Source organism: Salmo salar, chromosome ssa11 (assembly GCF_905237065.1).
Source record: "Salmo salar chromosome ssa11, Ssal_v3.1, whole genome shotgun sequence".
Lineage (NCBI taxonomy): Eukaryota > Metazoa > Chordata > Actinopteri > Salmoniformes > Salmonidae > Salmo > Salmo salar.
Genome location: NC_059452.1, coordinates 105,552,494 through 105,571,187, shown reverse-complemented (window position 1 = coordinate 105,571,187; position 18,694 = coordinate 105,552,494). Strand labels below are relative to the sequence as shown.

Here is an 18,694-nt window from a genome sequence, read left to right as displayed (position 1 = left end):
TATATATGTCACTCCCCTTGGTTATTTCCCCAGGCGTTATTGTTTCTGTTTCATGTCTGTGCGTTGTTCGTGTTTTTGTAAAAATTATGTTCCGTTTATTTATTAAAAACACTCACTCCCTGAACTAGCTTCTCGACTCTCAGCGCACATCGTTACAACACATATTTAACCAGTGTTTAATTTGAGCCAGTGTCACGTCCTGACCAGTAAAAGGGGTTATTTGTTATTGTAGTTTGGTCAGGACGTGGCAGGGGGGTGTTTGTTTTATGTGTTTCGGGGTTTGTGGTTAATGTTCTATGTTAGTATATTTCTATGTTCGTTCTAGTCTTTCTATTTCTATGTGTAGTTTATTGCGTTGACCTTCAATTGGAGGCAGCTGTTCCTCGTTGCCTCTAATTGAAGGTCCTATTTAGTAGGGGTGTTTTTTCATGGGTTTTTGGTGGGTAGTTGTTCCGTATGTGTAGCTGTGTGCCTCACAGGACTGTTTCTCGTCGTTGTTTTTTTGTTTAAGTGTTTGTTTTTGGTTTTCTTCATTTAATAAAAGAAGATGAGCATTCACATTCCCGCTGCATTTTGGTCCACTCGTTACGACGAACGTGACAGCCAGATCCTGACGAAACAGGAACTGAAACGTCTCAGATTTGACTGGACACAGTACGTCTTATGATTTATTCATAAGTTCGCACTGTAAACGTTCTAGTAAACACCATCAACGTTAACCTGTTTGGGATAGGGGGCAGTATTTTCACAGCTGGATAAAAAACGTACCCGAATTAATCTGGCAACTACTCCTGCCCAGAAACTAGAATATGCATATAATTAGTAGATTTGGATAGAAAACACTCTAAAGTTTCTAAAACTGTTTGAATGGTGTCTGTGAGTATAACAGAACTCATGGGGCAGGCCAAAACCTGAGAAGATTCTATACAGGAAGTGCCCTGTCTGACAATTTGTTCTCCTTCTCGGGCATCTCTATCAAAAATACAGCATCTCTGCTGTAACGTGACATTTTCTAAGTCTTTCATTGGCTCTCAGAAGGCGCCAGAAAGTGGAATGAGAGCTCTCCAGTCTCCGGGCGAAAAACAGCAGGAGTTTTTGTGAGTGGTCCTGCTGAGAACAATGACACTGGAGCGCGCGTGCACGAGACGACTCCATTTTTTTCTTTCAGTGTTTGAACGAATACAACTTAGCTCGGTTGGAATATTATCGCTATTTTACGAGAAAAATAGCATAAAAATGTATTTTAAACAGCGTTTGACATGCTTCGAAGTACGGTAATGGAATATTTTGAATTCTTTTGTCACAAAATGCGCCGGCACGTCACCCTTCGGATAGTGACTTGAATGCACGAACAAAACGGAGCTATTTGGATATAATAATGGATTATTTCGAACCAAAACAACATTTGTTGTTGAAGTAGAAGTCCTGGGAGTGCATTCTGACGAAGAACAGCAAAGGTAATCCAATTTTTCTTATAGTAAATCTGAGTTTGGTGAGGGCCAAACTTGGTGGGTGTCAAATTAGCTAGCCATGATGGCCGGGCTATGTACTCAGAATATTGCAAAATGTGCTTTCACTGAAAAGCTATTTTAAAATCTGACACCGCGATTGCATAAAGGAGTTCTGTATCTATAATTCTTAAAATAATTGTTATGTATTTTGTCACGTTTATCATGAGTAATTTAGTAAATTCACCGGAAGTTTGCGGTGGGTATGCTAGTTCTGAACATCACATGCTAATGTAAAAAGCTATTTTTTTATATAAATATGAACTTGATTGAACAAAACATGCATGTATTGTATAACATAATGTCCTAGGAGTGTCATCTGATGAAGATCATCAAAGGTTAGTGCTGCATTTAGCTGTGGTTTTGATTTATGTGACATATATGCTTGCTTGGAAAATGGCTGTGTGATTATTTGTGTCTATGTACTCTCCTAACATAATCTAATGTTTTGCTTTCACTGTAAAGCATTTTTGAAATCGGACAATGTGGTTAGATTAACGAGAGTCTTATCTTTAAAACGGTGTAAAATAGTTGATTGTTTGAGAAAATTGAATTGTGGTATTTTAGTTGGTTTTGTATTTCGCGCCGTGCGATGCCATTGGCTGTTGGCTAGGGGTTCCGCTAGCGGAACGTCTGTCCTCAACAGGGTAAATCGAGACGCATTCTCGTTATTTCTCTAAAATCAGGACATTAGAAGTTCAGACTTGTGTAAACCGCCGCAGCTATACTCAAATATGCGGGCAATACTGCAACGACATCTAAAATGCTTTAAATTAAATCAACACATTGGAGAATACTGTCCATTTCACCACAATAGGTAGGCTACTGTGTTCTGGGACCTTCCGACCTCCTAAACTTTACAAATTAAAAACTGTATTTAACCCCTTATTTTTATTGCCACAAAAACTACCTCCATATTTTCGTTAATTAAAAAAAAAAAATGTTTAAACGGTACCAAGTTACCTTCCCGACAAGTCCCGTGATACTTGGGGGTGTCGTATAGCAACACAGGGGGTGTCGACAGCAACACAGGGGGTGTCGTACAGCAACACAGGGGGTGTCGTACAGCAACACAGGGGGGTGTCGTACAGCAACACGGGGGTGTCGTACAGCAACACCGGGGTGTCGTATAGCAACACGGGGGGTGTCGACAGCAACACGGGGGGTGTCGTACAGCAACACAGGGGGTGTCGTACAGCAACACAGGGGGGTGTCGTACAGCAACACGGGGGGTGTCGTACAGCAACACCGGGGGTGTCGTATAGCAACACGGGGGGTGTCGACAGCAACACGGGGGGTGTTGTACAGCAACACGGGGGGTGTCGTACAGCAACACAGGGGGTGTCGTACAGCAACACGGGGGTGTCGTACAGCAACACGGGGGTGTCGTACAGCAACACGGGGGGTGTCGTACAGCAACACAGGGGGTGTCGTACAGCAACACAGGGGGTGTCGACAGCAACACGGGGGGTGTCGTACAGCACCGCGGGGGTGTCGTACAGCAACACAGGGGGTGTCGACAGCAACACGGGGTGTCGTACAGCAACACGGGGGGTGTCGACAGCAACACGGGGGTGTCGACAGCAACACGGGGGTGTCGTACAGCAACACAGGGGGTGTCGTACAGCAACACGGGGGTGTCGTACAGCAACACGGGGGTGTCGTACAGCAACACCGGGGGTGTCGTATAGCAACACGGGGGGTGTCGACAGCAACACGGGGGTGTTGTACAGCAACACGGGGGGTGTCGTACAGCAACACAGGGGGTGTCGTACAGCAACACGGGGGGTGTCGTACAGCAACACGGGGGGTGTCGTACAGCAACACGGGGGGTGTCGTACAGCAACACCGGGGGTGTCGTACAGCAACACAGGGGGTGTCGACAGCAACACGGGGGGTGTCGTACAGCACCGCGGGGGGTGTCGTACAGCAACACAGGGGGTGTCGACAGCAACACGGGGGTGTCGTACAGCAACACGGGGGGTGTCGACAGCAACACGGGGGTGTCGACAGCAACACGGGGGTGTCGTACAGCAACACAGGGGGTGTCGTACAGCAACACGGGGGGTGTCGTACAGCAACACGGGGGGTGTCGTACAGCAACACGGGGGGTGTCGTACAGCAACACGGGGGTTGTCATACAGCAACACAGGGGGTGTTGTATAGCAACACGGGGGGTGTTGTATAGCAACACAGGGGGCGTCGTACAGCAACACGGGAAACACAGTCATCTTCATGAGAATATCATCTTTCTAGAGAGTGTGTAGGCTAAACCGATTGGACGCTACAGATGTTTTTTTTATACGTGAGAAAACCAATGTCTGACGAGCATTGGCTGTAGCTCGGCCACCTTCCACCACAGATGCGGAAGCGGAAGGATGACTTAGGTGGACGCAGCCCATGCAAAAAAACCCCCAGATATCTCTAGTTTAAACTGACGGATTTAGATCAGGAATTTTCTTATTATGTTACTTATACTGAACAGAAATATAAAACGCAACATGTAAAGTGTTTTGGTCCCGTGTTTCATGAGCTGAAATAAAAAGATCCCAGAAATTTTCCATACGCACAGAAATATTATTTCTCTCAGAATTTTGTGCACTAATTTATTTACATTCCTGTTAGTGAGCATTTCTCCTTTCCCAAGACAATCCATCCACCTAACAGGTGTGGCATATCAAGAAGCTGATTAAATAGCATGATCATTACACAGGTGCACCTTGTGCTGGGGACAGATCCCGCAGTCATGTGAAATCCACAGATTAGGGGCTAATACATTTATTTAAATTGACTGATTTCCTAATATGAACTGTAACTCTTTGAAATTGTTGCATGTTGCATTTATATTTGTGTTCAGTGTAGATTGACACAAGGGTGCATCAATAGAGTCTTAAGGATTTTAATGCATGAATTTCGGGAATCAATGTGTCCACCCCTGGTTGTCTCAGATCCTCCCATCTGCCACCCTGAGACAACCAATCAAACAACCTTTTCTCAAAGGTCACCACTATCACACGAGAAACACACACAGTTGCACGTACTTACGCACACACAGGTACACAAAGTACACACACACACACACACACACACACACACACACACACACACACACACACACGACTCATGTTCCACTCTCTGGCACTTGAACAAAACCATAAAATGGCTGCCATCTTTACAGGATGTGAAAACACAGACCTGTCACCACTGTTTCATTCCTCTGGATTAGTACTGAACGGCACACATTCAGGCACACGCACAAAGACACTTTATAAATCAAACGTACAATCCTGGGAAAAAAACAACTAGGATTACCCATGCCTAAGGCAGTGACGAACCGTCATTCATTTTTTTGAGCTTGCCTGTTTTGCATTTTATTTTGGCATTAATAGATGTCACATATCAGTTTGTAAACAATGTAAATAATATATATATATTATATATATATATATATATATATATATATATATATATCTCTTTGAGTTAATAAAGCCGCATACAAACATGGTCTCTTTTTTTGTTTTCTTGAGTAAAGCAGCTCCAAAAAGCAGGTGTTTCAGTCTAGCTCAGTGCTTTCTGTGGTGGTTGGGCAAGCCAGCAGAAAATACGGAGCGTTGCGCCGTGATCGGCTCAGTGTTCTGTCACTCACGGGGACACTACGTCACCTCCAAGTCTAAGGGTAGAGCTAGAAAATTCTAGCCCCCTAGGGTGCTGCCGTAGAGTTCCATTAGAAGTGCCGATCCAAAAAGGCTCAAGGTCATTGGCCACAGATAAAAATGACGTCAAATCACGTTATATGTACAGTAGCTTTCATTGGACTGATTATGTCAACATCTTACTTTCAAAATCTGTTTTGAATGGTCATCCAACTCGGAATTGTAAATCCGGCCTCTTTCTAGAGCTACGACCTGAAGATCAATGACATCATCATAATTCAACCTTTTCATTTTTCTCGAGTTCCCAGTTGTCTTGAAAGCACCATAAATCCAGAGAATGCCAGACTTTGAAGACAAAATTTGCCCACGAAGGACCGCCGCGCCACCTTCCTGTTCAAGTGAGCACATCACAACAAGGTGAGTTGTATTGTATTGTATGCTGCTGCATAAATGATGTAATATGCCAGGAGATGTGTATACTGTAGCTAAGAAAGTAATACTAAGTGTATGTTGCATAGTAAGACGTTACTAGTCGATGTATCTAACCCTAATAATTTGGTCTGTTTACCCCTCTTAATTTCCCCTACTGTTCTGACTTGGTGGTGCACATGTAGCCAAAACCTGTTTTAGAGAAATGTCATTGAATACTGTAAGAGCTTTCATTGTCTGCTTATATGCCCCCTTTATTTATCCTACGGTTCTGACTTGGTGTACAGTGAGTACACAGTAAGAATGACCAATGTTCTGAATTGTGTCGCTGTACATTTAAAAAGTCCTAAACAAATAGTTAAATTCACTACGTCCGTCCTAGCTCGCTCATTAATGTCTTAATCAAAATGACGGATTGCCTCTTATCCGCTCATCGTCCCATTATGCCATAGTTTGTACATCTCAACCGTCAGTAAAAAACACATTTCTTTAAGCAAGTAAGCCATATCAGCTATGTTTTTTTTAAAGGCAGAAAATGAGGCTGAATGAACTGTTTGGCTGCCAGACAAGGCTCCATTGATAGCCAGGTGTAGCAGTGGTAAGGTGTTGGGACTGCTGTTGGGACTCTGCTGTAGGGACAGCTTTATGTAGGCCCTAACAGTTTGTGGGCACTGTTTGTCAACATTATAGTGCAATTAATGTATTGTTTAGTGTTGTGTTGTGTTGTGTAGCAGCTTTGCAGGTATGCATCCCACTTAAATTTTTTTCTGCCCCACAAAGATTTACATGCTAAAATCACCACTGGCCTAAGGTATCACGATCAATATCACAGGTCACCATGTGTCTGTGCAGCGATGCTCCAAGTCATCTCAAAGACTGATTGGCTGGTTTAATCATTCACCTCTACAAAAGGAGGGTTTTGGCTGCGGAGGAATGGGAGTCACAGGTGGTGTGTGTAATGCTGCAGTCCCAACTCTTACCTTCTGTCCTGTCTCAGCGTAGTCCGCCTGGTTGTGTCCTGAATTCTCCAGATCCAGAAGTGACTCATCCTCCAGAGTATCATCTGGACTGACCACCGTCAACCCTGATACCTCATCCAGAATGTCCTCTGAAGGGAGAGAGAGAGAGAATGTGTTTGAAACAACAATAGTTGCAGTACACTACAGGAGAAGAACACAACCCACAGATAACCCACAGCTCACAGATAACCCACAGCTCACAACCCACAGATAACCCACAGCTCACAACTCACAACCCACAGATAACCCACAGCTCACAACCCACAGACAACCCACAACTCAAAACCCACAGATAACCCACAGCTCACAACCCACAGATAACCCACAGCTCACAGATAACCCACAGCTCACAACTCTCGACCCACAGATAACCCACAGCTCTCAACCCACAGATAACCCACAACTCTTTACCCACAGATAACCCACAGCTCACAACTCTCAACCCACAGATAACCCACAATTCTCAACCCACAGATAACCCACAGCTCACAGATAACCCACAGATAACCCACAGCTCACAACCCACAGATAACCCACAGCTCACAACTCTCAACCCACAGATAACCCACAGCTCACAACCCACAGATAACCAACAGCTCACAGATAACCCACAGCTCACAACCCACAGATAACCCACAGCTCACAACTCACAACCCACAGATAACCCACAGCTCACAACCCACAGATAACCCACAGCTCACAACTCTCGAACAACAGATAACCCACAGCTCTCAACCCACAGATAACCCACAGCTCTTTACCCACAGATAACCCACAGCTCACAACTCTCAACCCACAGATATCCCACAGCTCTCAACCCACAGATAACCCACAGCTCACAACCCACAGATAACCCACAACTCACAGATAACCCACAGCTCACAACTCTCAACCCACAGATAACCCACAGCTCACAACTCTCAACCCACAGATAACCCACAGCTCACAGATAACCCACAGCTCACAACTCTCAACACACAGATAACCCACAACTCTCAACCCACAGATAACCCACAGCTCACAACTCTCAACACACAGATAACCCACAACTCTCAACCCACAGATAACCCACAGCTCACAACTCTCAACCCACAGATAACCCACAGCTCACAACTCTCAACCCACAGATAACCCACAGCTCACAACTCTCAACCCACAGATAACCCACAGCTCACAACTCTCAACCCACAGATAACCCACAGCTCACAACTCTCAACCCACAGATAACCCACAACTCTCAACCCACAGATAACCCACAGCTCACAACTCACAACCCACAGATAACCCCCAACTCTTAACCCACAGATACCCACAGCTAACAACTCTCAACCCACAGATAACCCACAGCTCACAACTCACAGATAACCCACAGCTCACAACTCACAGATAACCCACAGCTCACAACCCACAGATAACCCACAACTCTCAACCCACAGCTCACAACTCTCAACCCACAGATAACCCACAACTCACAACCCACAGCTCACAACTCTCAACCCACAGATAACCCACAGCTCACAACCCACAGCTCACAACCCACAGCTCTCAACCCACAGCTCACAACTCTCAACCCACAGATAATCCACAGATAATCCACAGATAACCCACAGCTCACAACCCACAGCTCTCAACCCACAGCTCACAACTCTCAACCCACAGATAACCCACAGCTCACAACCCACAGATAACCCACAGCTCACAACTCTCAACCCACAGATAACCCACAGCTCACAACTCTCAACCCACAGATAACCCACAGCTCACAGATAACCCACAGCTCACAACTCTCAACCCACAGATAACCCACAGCTCACAACTCTCAACCCACAGATAACCCACAGCTCACAGATAACCCACAGCTCACAACTCTCAACACACAGATAACCCACAACTCTCAACCCACAGATAACCCACAGCTCACAACTCTCAACACACAGATAACCCACAACTCTCAACCCACAGATAACCCACAGCTCACAACTCTCAACCCACAGATAACCCACAACTCTCAACTCACAGATAACCCACAGCTCTCAACCCACAGATAACCCACAGCTCACAACTCTCAACTCACAGATAATCCACAGCTCACAACTCTCAACCCACAGATAACCCACAACTCTCCACTCACAGATAACCCACAACTCTCAACTCACAGATAACTCACAACTCTCAACCCACAGATAACTCACAGCTCACAACTCTCAACCCACAGATAACCCACAACTCTCAACCCACAGATAACCCACAACTCTCAACCCACAGATAACCCACAACTCTCAACTCACAGATAACCCACAGCTCTCAACCCACAGATAACCCACAGCTCACACCTCTCAACTCACAGATAATCCACAGCTCACAACTCTCAATCCACAGATAACCCACAACTCTCAACCCACAGATAACCCACAACTCTCAACTCACAGATAACTCACAACTCTCAACCCACAGATAACTCACAACTCTCAACCCACAGATAACCCACAACTCTCAACCCACAGATAACCCACAACTCTCAACTCACAGATAACCCACAACTCTCAACCCACAACTCTCAACTCACAGATAACCCACAACTCTCAACCCACAGATAACCCACAGCTCACAACTCTCAACCCACAACTCTCAGCTCACAGATAACCCACAGCTCTCAACCCACAGATAACCCACAGCTCACAACTCTCAACTCACAGATAATCCACAACTCACAACTTTCAACCCACAGATAACCCACAACTCTCAACCCACAGATAACCCACAGCTCACCACTCTCAACCCACAGATAACCCACAGCTCACAACTCTTAACCCACAGATAACCCACAGCGACATAAACACACGAGGGGTTGGAAGCACAGGGTCAGCTGCGGTGCAGTGCCCCTGGAGCAGTTTACGGGTTAAGTACTTTGCTCAAAGGCACAACGACAGGAGATGGTATTTAGGAGGATGCTAACAGGAGCTGCGATTCGAACCAGCAACTCTAGCTTCTCCAGGCTACCTGCCACCCCAGACAGACCTATATAAGACAGTGTTTTGTCAATCCTGGTCCTGGGGACCTGAAAGGGTGTCCTATCACTAACACACCTGCTTTAACTAAAGGCTTGTTGATTAGTGGTGTCAGGTGTGTAGTGAACCCTTTGGGAACAGGATTGAGAAAAGCCCAATTCTACAGTATGGTCTGTGCATTATGAAGGTATTACTGTGTCTGACCTTCTGAAGGGGTTAGAAACGGACATGTTACGAATATAACTGCTGTTCCCTGAAGGAAGGGAACGAGGTATAACATACTATGGGGAGTCAACGACCAATCATATTTACCTGAAGAAAACTTAAACAAGCCCAACGGACCAATGAATACAGAGTCCGCTCTCGGAAGCCACCACCTTCCTGGCTATAACACAACGAGCCCAAACCCCTTGACGGCACAGGGCCAAAATATGTTATACATTGTTCCCTCCTTCAGGCAGCAGTAGCTATATTCATAACTGTACGTTCCCTTTCAGTTGGTCACTCTGTAAAACATACTATGGACAGATACTATCACGCCCCAAGCTGGCTCAGAGGGTACCAAACTAGGATGCCCACGGCAGCCCAAGCACCCACAGGTTCAACCAGCTCCAAAAAAGGGGTTACAGAAGCCACCTTTTCCCCCTAATACTTACCCAAGAAGCCTGAACTGTCTGAGCCCCATATCGGGAACCAGAACCTGCTGCAACTTGGCTATGCGCACTGGACGCGCCGCCACTGGACGAGCCGTCACTGGACGCGCCGCCACTGGACGCGCCGCCACTGGACGCGCCGTCACTGGACGCGCCGCCACTGGACGCGCCGCCACTGGACGCGCCGCCACTGGACGCACCGACACAGGGACAGGGAACCCTGTTTTTACAGTATGAAGGTACTCCTACTGACAGGGAACCCTGTTTCTACAGTATAAAGGTTCTCCTACTGAAAGGGAACCCTGTTTCTACAGTATAAAGGTTCTCCTACTGAAAGGGAACCCTGTTTCTACAGTATAAAGGTTCTCCTACTGACAGGGAACCCTGTTTCTACAGTATAAAGGTTCTCCTACTGAAAGGGAACCCTGTTTCTACAGTATAAAGGTTCTCCTACTGAAAGGGAACCCTGTTTCTACAGTATAAAGGTTCTCCTACTGAAAGGGAACCCTGTTTCTACAGTATAAAGGTTCTCCTACTGAAAGGGAACCCTACAGTATAAAGTTTCTCCTACTGAAAGGGAACCCTGTTTCTACAGTATAAAGGTTCTCCTACTGAAAGGGAACCCTGTTTTTACAGTATGAAGGTTCTCCTACTGAAAGGGAACCCTGTTTCTACAGTATAAAGGTTCTCCTACTGAAAGGGAACCCTGTTTCTACAGTATAAAGGTTCTCCTACTGAAAGGGAACCCTGTTTCTACAGTATAAAGGTTATCCTACTGACAGGGAACCCTGTTTCTACAGTATAAAGGTTATCCTACTGAAAGGGAACCCTGTTTTTACAGTATGAAGGTTCTCCTACTGAAAGGGAACCCTGTTTCTACAGTATAAAGGTTCTCCTACTGAAAGGGAACCCTGTTTCTACAGTATAAAGGTTCTCCTACTGAAAGGGAACCCTGTTTCTACAGTATAAAGGTTCTCCTACTGAAAGGGAACCCTGTTTCTACAGTATAAAGGTTCTCCTACTGAAAGGAAACCCTGTTTCTACAGTATAAAGGTTCTCCTACTGACAGGGAACCCTGTTTCTACAGTATAAAGGTTCTCCTACTGAAAGGGAACCCTGTTTCTACAGTATAAAGGTTCTCCTACTGAAAGGGAACCCTGTTTCTACAGTATAAAGGTTCTCCTACTGAAAGGAAACCCTGTTTCTACAGTATAAAGGTTCTCCTACTGAAAGGGAACCCTGTTTCTACAGTATAAAGGTTCTCCTACTGAAAGGGAACCCTGTTTCTACAGTATAAAGGTTCTCCTACTGAAAGGGAACCCTGTTTCTACAGTATAAAGGTTCTCCTACTGAAAGGAAACCCTGTTTCTACAGTATAAAGGTTCTCCTACTGAAAGGGAACCCTGTTTCTACAGTATAAAGGTTCTCCTACTGAAAGGGAACCCTGTTTCTACAGTATAAAGGTTCTCCTACTGAAAGGGAACCCTGTTTCTACAGTATAAAGGTTCTCCTACTGAAAGGGAACCCTGTTTCTACAGTATAAAGGTTCTCCTACTGAAAGGGAACCCTGTTTCTACAGTATAAAGGTTCTCCTACTGAAAGGGAACCCTGTTTCTACAGTATAAAGGTTATCCTACTGAAAGGGAACCCTACAGTATAAAGTTTATCCTACTGAAAGGGAACCCTGTTTCTACAGTATAAAGGTTCTCCTACTGAAAGGAAACCCTGTTTCTACAGTATAAAGGTTCTCCTACTGAAAGGGAACCCTGTTTCTACAGTATAAAGGTTCTCCTACTGAAAGGGAACCCTACAGTATAAAGGTTCTCCTACTGAAAGGGAACCCTGTTTCTACAGTATAAAGGTTCTCCTACTGAAAGGGAACCCTGTTTCTACAGTATAAAGGTTCTCCTACTGAAAGGGAACCCTGTTTCTACAGTATAAAGGTTCTCCTACTGAAAGGGAACCCTGTTTCTACAGTATAAAGGTTCTCCTACTGAAAGGGAACCCTGTTTCTACAGTATAAAGGTTCTCCTACTGAAAGGGAACCCTGTTTCTACAGTATAAAGGTTCTCCTACTGAAAGGGAACCCTACAGTATAAAGTTACTCCAGTGTCTGACCTTCTGAAGGGACCAACTGAATACCCGACAGCTCTCTCCAACCAGTGGCTCATGTCAATTCTATACATATTCATTAATGATCTTCAGCTCAACAACAGCCTGTCAGGCAGTTTAACATCAGAGGCTGATATACATAGAGGGTGTGTGTGTCCACCAGGGCTGTTGACAGAGTATTTAATGTTCATTTCTCTACTATAAGCCGCCTCCAATGTAATTTTAGAGAATTTGTCAGTATGTCCAACCGGCCTCACAACCACAGACCACGTGTAACCACGCCAGCCCAGAACCTCCACATCTGTCTTCTTCACCTGCGGGATCGTCTTGAGAACAGCCACCAGGACAGTTGATGAAATTGTGGGTTTGCAGAAATGAAGAATTTCTACACAAACTGTCAGAGAAGCTCATCTGCCTGTTTGCCGTCCTCACCAGGGTCTTGACCTTACTCCAGGTCTGTCCATCTGCAGTTCATCTGGGTGGATGGCCGACAGCGTGAATGGAGTCGTGTGGGCGAGCGGTTTGCTGATGTCAACGTTGTGAACAGAGCGCCCCATGGTGGCGGTGGGGTTAAGGTATGGCCAGGCATAAGCTACGGACAATGAACACAATTGCATTTTATCGATGGCAATTTGAATGCACAGAGATACCGTGACGAGATCCTGAGGTCCATTGTCGTGCCATTCATCCACCTCCATCACCTCATGTTTCAGCATCATAATGCACAGTCCCATGTCACAAGGATCAGTACACAATTCATGGAAGCTGAAAATGTCTCAGTTCTTCCATGGCCTGCATACACACCAGACATGTCACCCACTGAGCATGTTTGGGATGCTCTGGATCGACGCGTACGACAGCGTGTTCCAGTTCCCGCCAATATCCAGAAACTTCACACAGCCATTAAAGAGGAGTGGGACAACAGGCCACAATCAACAGCCTGATCAACTCTATGTGAAGGAGATGTGTTGCAAGGAGATGTGTCTCGCTGCGTGAGGCTAAATGGTGGTCACACCAGATACTGACAGGTTTTCTGATCCACGCCCCCTACCTTTTTTTTTTTAAAGGTATCTGTGACCAACAGAAGCACATCTATATTCCCAGTCATGTGAAATCCATAGATTAGGGACTAATTAACGTATTTAAAAATGGACTGATGTCTTTACATGAACTGTACCTCAGCACAATCTTTGAAAATTGTTGCATGTTGTTTATATTTTTTGTTGAGTGCAATATGTGTACGTGATTCCTGCAGGAATTGAACCCACAACATCGACATTGCGAGCTTGCCACGCTCTTATCGAAACGATTTTCAACGTAAAAATGTTTTGCAGCGAATACGTCCGTTTACAACGGGGGGGAATGCAGGTAGATCCTTCTCCATTTTGGATATGTTCTCTTGTGTTTCCTTCAGTTTTTTTTGGTCCCGTTTGATTTCTAGTGAATACACCCCTGAACTTGTTCAGTACTAATAAATACAACCACGTCTCGTTGCTTTACCACTCACCTTGGCTCTGGGAATAGATGTCTGTACAGGTGTCGTATTCTGCTGTGTTGGAGCGTCGAGGGGGAAAAGGACAGAGGTCGCGGGGGTCAAGGGTCGGCAGGGTGCTCACGCTCAGGGACAACGAGGGGCCGACTAACGCTGACCTCATATCCAACACGCCCAGAGCCGACGCCGGTTTACCATTTAACAACAGGATCTCATCTCCCGCAAGCAGGCCTGGGGGGGAGAGCGAGAGACAGAGAGAGACAGAGAGAGACAGAGACAGAGAGACAGAGACAGAGAGACAGAGACAGAGAGAGAGAGAGAGAGAGAGAGAGAGAGAGAGACAGAGAGAGACAGAGAGAGACAGAGACAGAGAGAGAGAGAGAGAGAGAGAGAGAGAGAGAGAACATTACACACTTACATAATCACCAAATCTTAGAGACAATAGATAAAGGTAGAGAGAGGACATGATAGAGACATTAGATAAAGGTAGAGAGAAGACATGATCTAACAAATGAAATTGTATTAGTCACATGCGCTGAATACAACAGGTGTAGACCTTACAGTGAAATGCTTACTTACAAACCCCTAACCAACAATGCAGTTTTAAGAAAATATTTTTTTCAAAAGTAAGAGATAAGAAGAACAAATTATTAAAGAGCAGCAGTAAATAACAATAGCGGGGCTATATACAGGGTATTACGGTACAGAGTCAATGTGGAGGTTATATACAGGGTATTACGGTATAGAGTCAATGTGGAGGCTCTATACAGGGTATTACGGTACAAAGTCAATGTGGAGGCTCTATACAGAGGGTACCGGTACAGAGTCAATGTGGAGACTATATTCAGGGGGAACTGGTACAGAGTCAATGTGGAGGCTATATACAGGGGGTACCGGTACAGAGTCAATGTGGAGGCTATATACAGGGGGTACCGGTACAGAGTCAATGTGGAGGCTATATACAGGGGGTACCGGTACAGAGTCAATGTGGAGACTATATACAGGGGGTACCGGTACAGAGTCAATGTGGAGGCTATATACAGGGGGTACCGGTACAGAGTCAATGTGGAGGCTATATACAGGGGGTACCGGTACAGAGTCAATGTGGAGGCTATATACAGGGGGGTACCGGTACAGAGTCAATGTGCGGGGGCACCGGTGTCAAGGTAATTGAGTTAATATGTACATGCAGGTAGAGTTATTAAAGTGACTATGCATAGATGATAACAGAGTATCAGCAGCATAGAAGGGGTGGGTGGGGTGGCAATGTAAATAGTCTGAGTAGCCATTTGACTAGATGTTCAGGAGTCTTATGACTTGGGGGTGGAAGCTGTTTAGAAGCCTCTTGGACCTAGACTTGACACTCCGGTACCGCTTGCCGTGCAGTAGCAGAGAGAACAGTCTATGACTAGGATGGCTGGAGTCTTTGACAATTTTTACGGCCTTCCTCTGACACCGCCTGGTATAGAGGTCCTGGATGGCAGGAAGCTTGGCCCCAGTGATGTACTGGGCCGTACGCACTACCCTCTGTAGTGCCTTGCGTGCCCTCTTCACAACTGTCTTGGTGTGTTTGGACCATGATAGTTTGTTGGTGATGTGGACACCAAGGAACTTGAAACTCTCAACCTGCTCCACTACAGCCCCGTCGATGAGAATGGGGGCATGCTCGGTCCTCCTTTTCCTGTAGTCCACAATCATTTCCTTTGTCTTGATCATGTTGAGAGAGAGGTTGTTATCCTGGTACCACAGGGTCAGGTCTCTGACCTCCTCCCTATAGGCCGTCTCATCGTTGTCGGTAATCCGGCCTACCACTGTCGTGTCATAACATACTGTACACATGTGCTGCTGACTGGAGGGCAGCTCATAATAATGTCTGGAACGACGCGATAACATTCCACTGATTCATGAGCTAACACACACACACACACACACACACACACACACACACACACACACACACACACACACACACACACACACACACACACACACACACACACACACACACACACACACACACACACACACAGCACTCAGACCTAAAGTATGTGAATGGTTAATTCCAACGGTTCCCAAACCCCTCCAGTACAGACATCCAAGGAGAGGTAGAGGCCGTCCAGGCTGAGACAGACATTGACCAGTTAACCACAAAGATTCCTCAAGCAGACAGACTTTCCTACGGGCCGTCACATAAGGAACAAGCAAAACAAAACTGACACATATATCTTCACTTATATGTCAACAACAAAAATCGATTTAACAAAACATTTATTTCACTATTGTTTGTTTCCCTCTCTCCCTCTCTCCCTCTCTCCAACCTTTTCCCTCTCTCTCTCTCTCCTTTTCCCTCTCTCCCTCTCTCCTTTTCCCTCTCTCCCTCTCTCTATCCTTTTCCCTCTCTCCCTCTCTCCTTTTCCCTCTCTCCCTCTCTCCTTTTCCCTCTCTCCCTCTCTCCTTTTCCCTCTCTCCCTCCTCTCTCCTTTTCCCTCTCTCCCTCTCTCTCTCCTTTTCCCTCTCTCCCTCTCTCTCTCCTTTTCCCTCTCTCCCTCTCTCCTTTTCCCTCTCTCCCTCTCTCCTTTTCCCTCTCTCCCTCTCTCCTTTTCCCTCTCTCCCTCTCTCTCTCCTTTTCCCTCTCTCCCTCTCTCCCTCTCTCCAACCTTTTCCCTCTCTCCCTCTCTCCTTTTCCCTCTCTCCCTCTCTCCTTTTCCCTCTCTCCCTCTCTCTCCTTTTCCCTCTCTCCCTCTCTCCATCCTTTTCCCTCTCTCCCTCTCTCCTTTTCCCTCTCTCTCTCTCTCCTTTTCCCTCTCTCCCTCTCTCCTTTTCCCTCTCCTTTTCCCTCTCTCCCTCTCTCCTTTTCCCTCTCTCCCTCTCTCCTTTTCCCTCTCTCCCTCCATCCTTTTCCCTCTCTCCCTCTCTCCTTTTCCCTCTCTCCCTCTCTCCTTTTCCCTCTCTCCCTCTCTCCTTTTCCCTCCCTCCCTCTCTCTCTCCTTTTCCCTCTCTCCCTCTCTCTCTCCTTTTCCCTCTCTCCCTCTCTCCTTTTCCCTCCCTCCCTCTCTCTCTCCTTTTCCCTCTCTCCCTCTCTCTCTCCTTTTCCCTCTCTCCCTCTCTCCTTTTCCCTCTCTCCCTCTCTCTCTCCTTTTCCCTCTCTCCCTCTCTCCTTTTCCCTCTCTCCCTCTCTCCTTTTCCCTCTCTCCCTCTCTCCTTTTCCCTCTCTCCCTCTCTCCTTTTCCCTCTCTCCCTCTCTCTCTCCTTTTCCCTCTCTCCCTCTCTCCTTTTCCCTCTCTCCCTCTCTCCTTTTCCCTCTCTCCCTCTCTCCATCCTTTTCCCTCTCTCCCTCTCTCCTTTTCACTCTCTCCCTCTCTCCTTTTCCCTCTCTCCCTCTCTCCTTTTCCCTCTCTCCCTCTCTCCTTTTCCCTCTCTCCCTCTCTCCTTTTCCCTCTCTCCCTCTCTCCTTTTCCCTCTCTCCCTCTCTCCTTTTCCCTCTCTCCCTCTCTCCTTTTCCCTCTCTCTCTCTCCTTTTCCCTCTCTCCCTCTCTCCTTTTCCCTCTCTCTCTCTCTCCTTTTCCCTCTCTCCCTCTCTCCATCCTTTTCCCTCTCTCCCTCTCTCCTTTTCCCTCTCTCCCTATCTCCTTTTCCCTCTCTCCCTCTCTCCTTTTCCCTCTCTCCCTCTCTCCTTTTCCCTCTCTCCCTCTCTCCTTTTCCCTCTCTCCCTCTCTCCTTTTCCCTCTCTCTCTCTCTCCTTTTCCCTCTCTCCCTCTCTCCTTTTCCCTCTCTCTCTCTCTCCTTTTCCCTCTCTCCCTCTCTCCTTTTCCCTCTCTCCCTCTCTCCTTTTCCCTCTCTCCCTCTCTCCTTTTCCCTCTCTCCCTCTCTCCTTTTCCATCTCTCCCTCTCTCTCTCCTTTTCCCTCTCTCCCTCTCTCCTTTTCCCTCTCTCTCTCTCTCCTTTTCCCTCTCTCCCTCTCTCCTTTTCCCTCTCTCCCTCTCTCCTTTTCCCTCTCTCCCTCTCTCCATCCTTTTCCCTCTCTCCCTCTCTCCTTTTCCCTCTCTCCCTCTCTCCTTTTCCCTCTCTCCCTCTCTCCTTTTCCCTCTCTCCCTCTCTCCTTTTCCCTCTCTCCCTCTCTCCTTTTCCCTCTCTCCCTCTCTCCTTTTCCCTCTCTCTCCCTCTCTCCCTCTCTCCTTTTCCCTCTCTCCCTCTCTCCTTTTCCCTCTCTCCCTCTCTCCTTTTCCCTCTCTCCCTCTCTCCTTTTCCCCTCTCTCTCTCTCCTTTTCCCTCTCTCCCTCTCTCCTTTTCCCTCTCTCTCTCTCTCCTTTTCCCTCTCTCCCTCTCTCCTTTTCCCTCTCTCCCTCTCTCCTTTTCCCTCTCTCCCTCTCTCCTTTTCCCTCTCTCCCTCTCTCCTTTTCCCTCTCTCTCTCTCTCCTTTTCCCTCTCTCCCTCTCTCCATCCTTTTCCCTCTCTCCCTCTCTCCTTTTCCCTCTCTCTCTCTCTCCTTTTCCCTCTCTCCCTCTCTCCTTTTCCCTCTCTCTCTCTCTCCTTTTCCCTCTCTCCCTCTCTCCTTTTCCCTCTCTCCCTCTCTCCTTTTCCCTCTCTCCCTCTCTCATTTTCCCTCTCTCCCTCTCTCCTTTTCCCTCTCTCCCTCTCTCCTTTTTCCCTCTCTCCCTCTCTCCTTTTCCCTCTCTCCCTCTCTCCTTTTCCCTCTCTCCCTCTCTCCATCCTTTTCCCTCTCTCCCTCTCTCCTTTTCCCTCTCTCCCTCTCTCCTTTTCCCTCTCTCTCTCTCTCCTTTTCCCTCTCTCCCTCTCTCCATCCTTTTCCCTCTCTCCCT

General features: G+C 46.7%; 1 protein-coding gene across 1 annotated transcript in view; it reads right to left on the bottom strand.

Moving 5' to 3' along the window:
* The window catches only part of LOC106592853 (rho guanine nucleotide exchange factor TIAM1), a 141,812-nt gene that overhangs the window by 52,221 nt on the left and 70,897 nt on the right, over positions 1-18,694 (bottom strand). Inside the window, exons 13-14 of the mRNA XM_045690247.1 lie at positions 13,890-14,105; positions 6,571-6,698 (exon numbers count right to left, since the gene is read on the bottom strand). Of these exons, the coding sequence (XP_045546203.1) occupies positions 6,571-6,698; positions 13,890-14,105 (344 nt within the window). The remainder of the gene's footprint in view (positions 1-6,570; positions 6,699-13,889; positions 14,106-18,694) is intronic.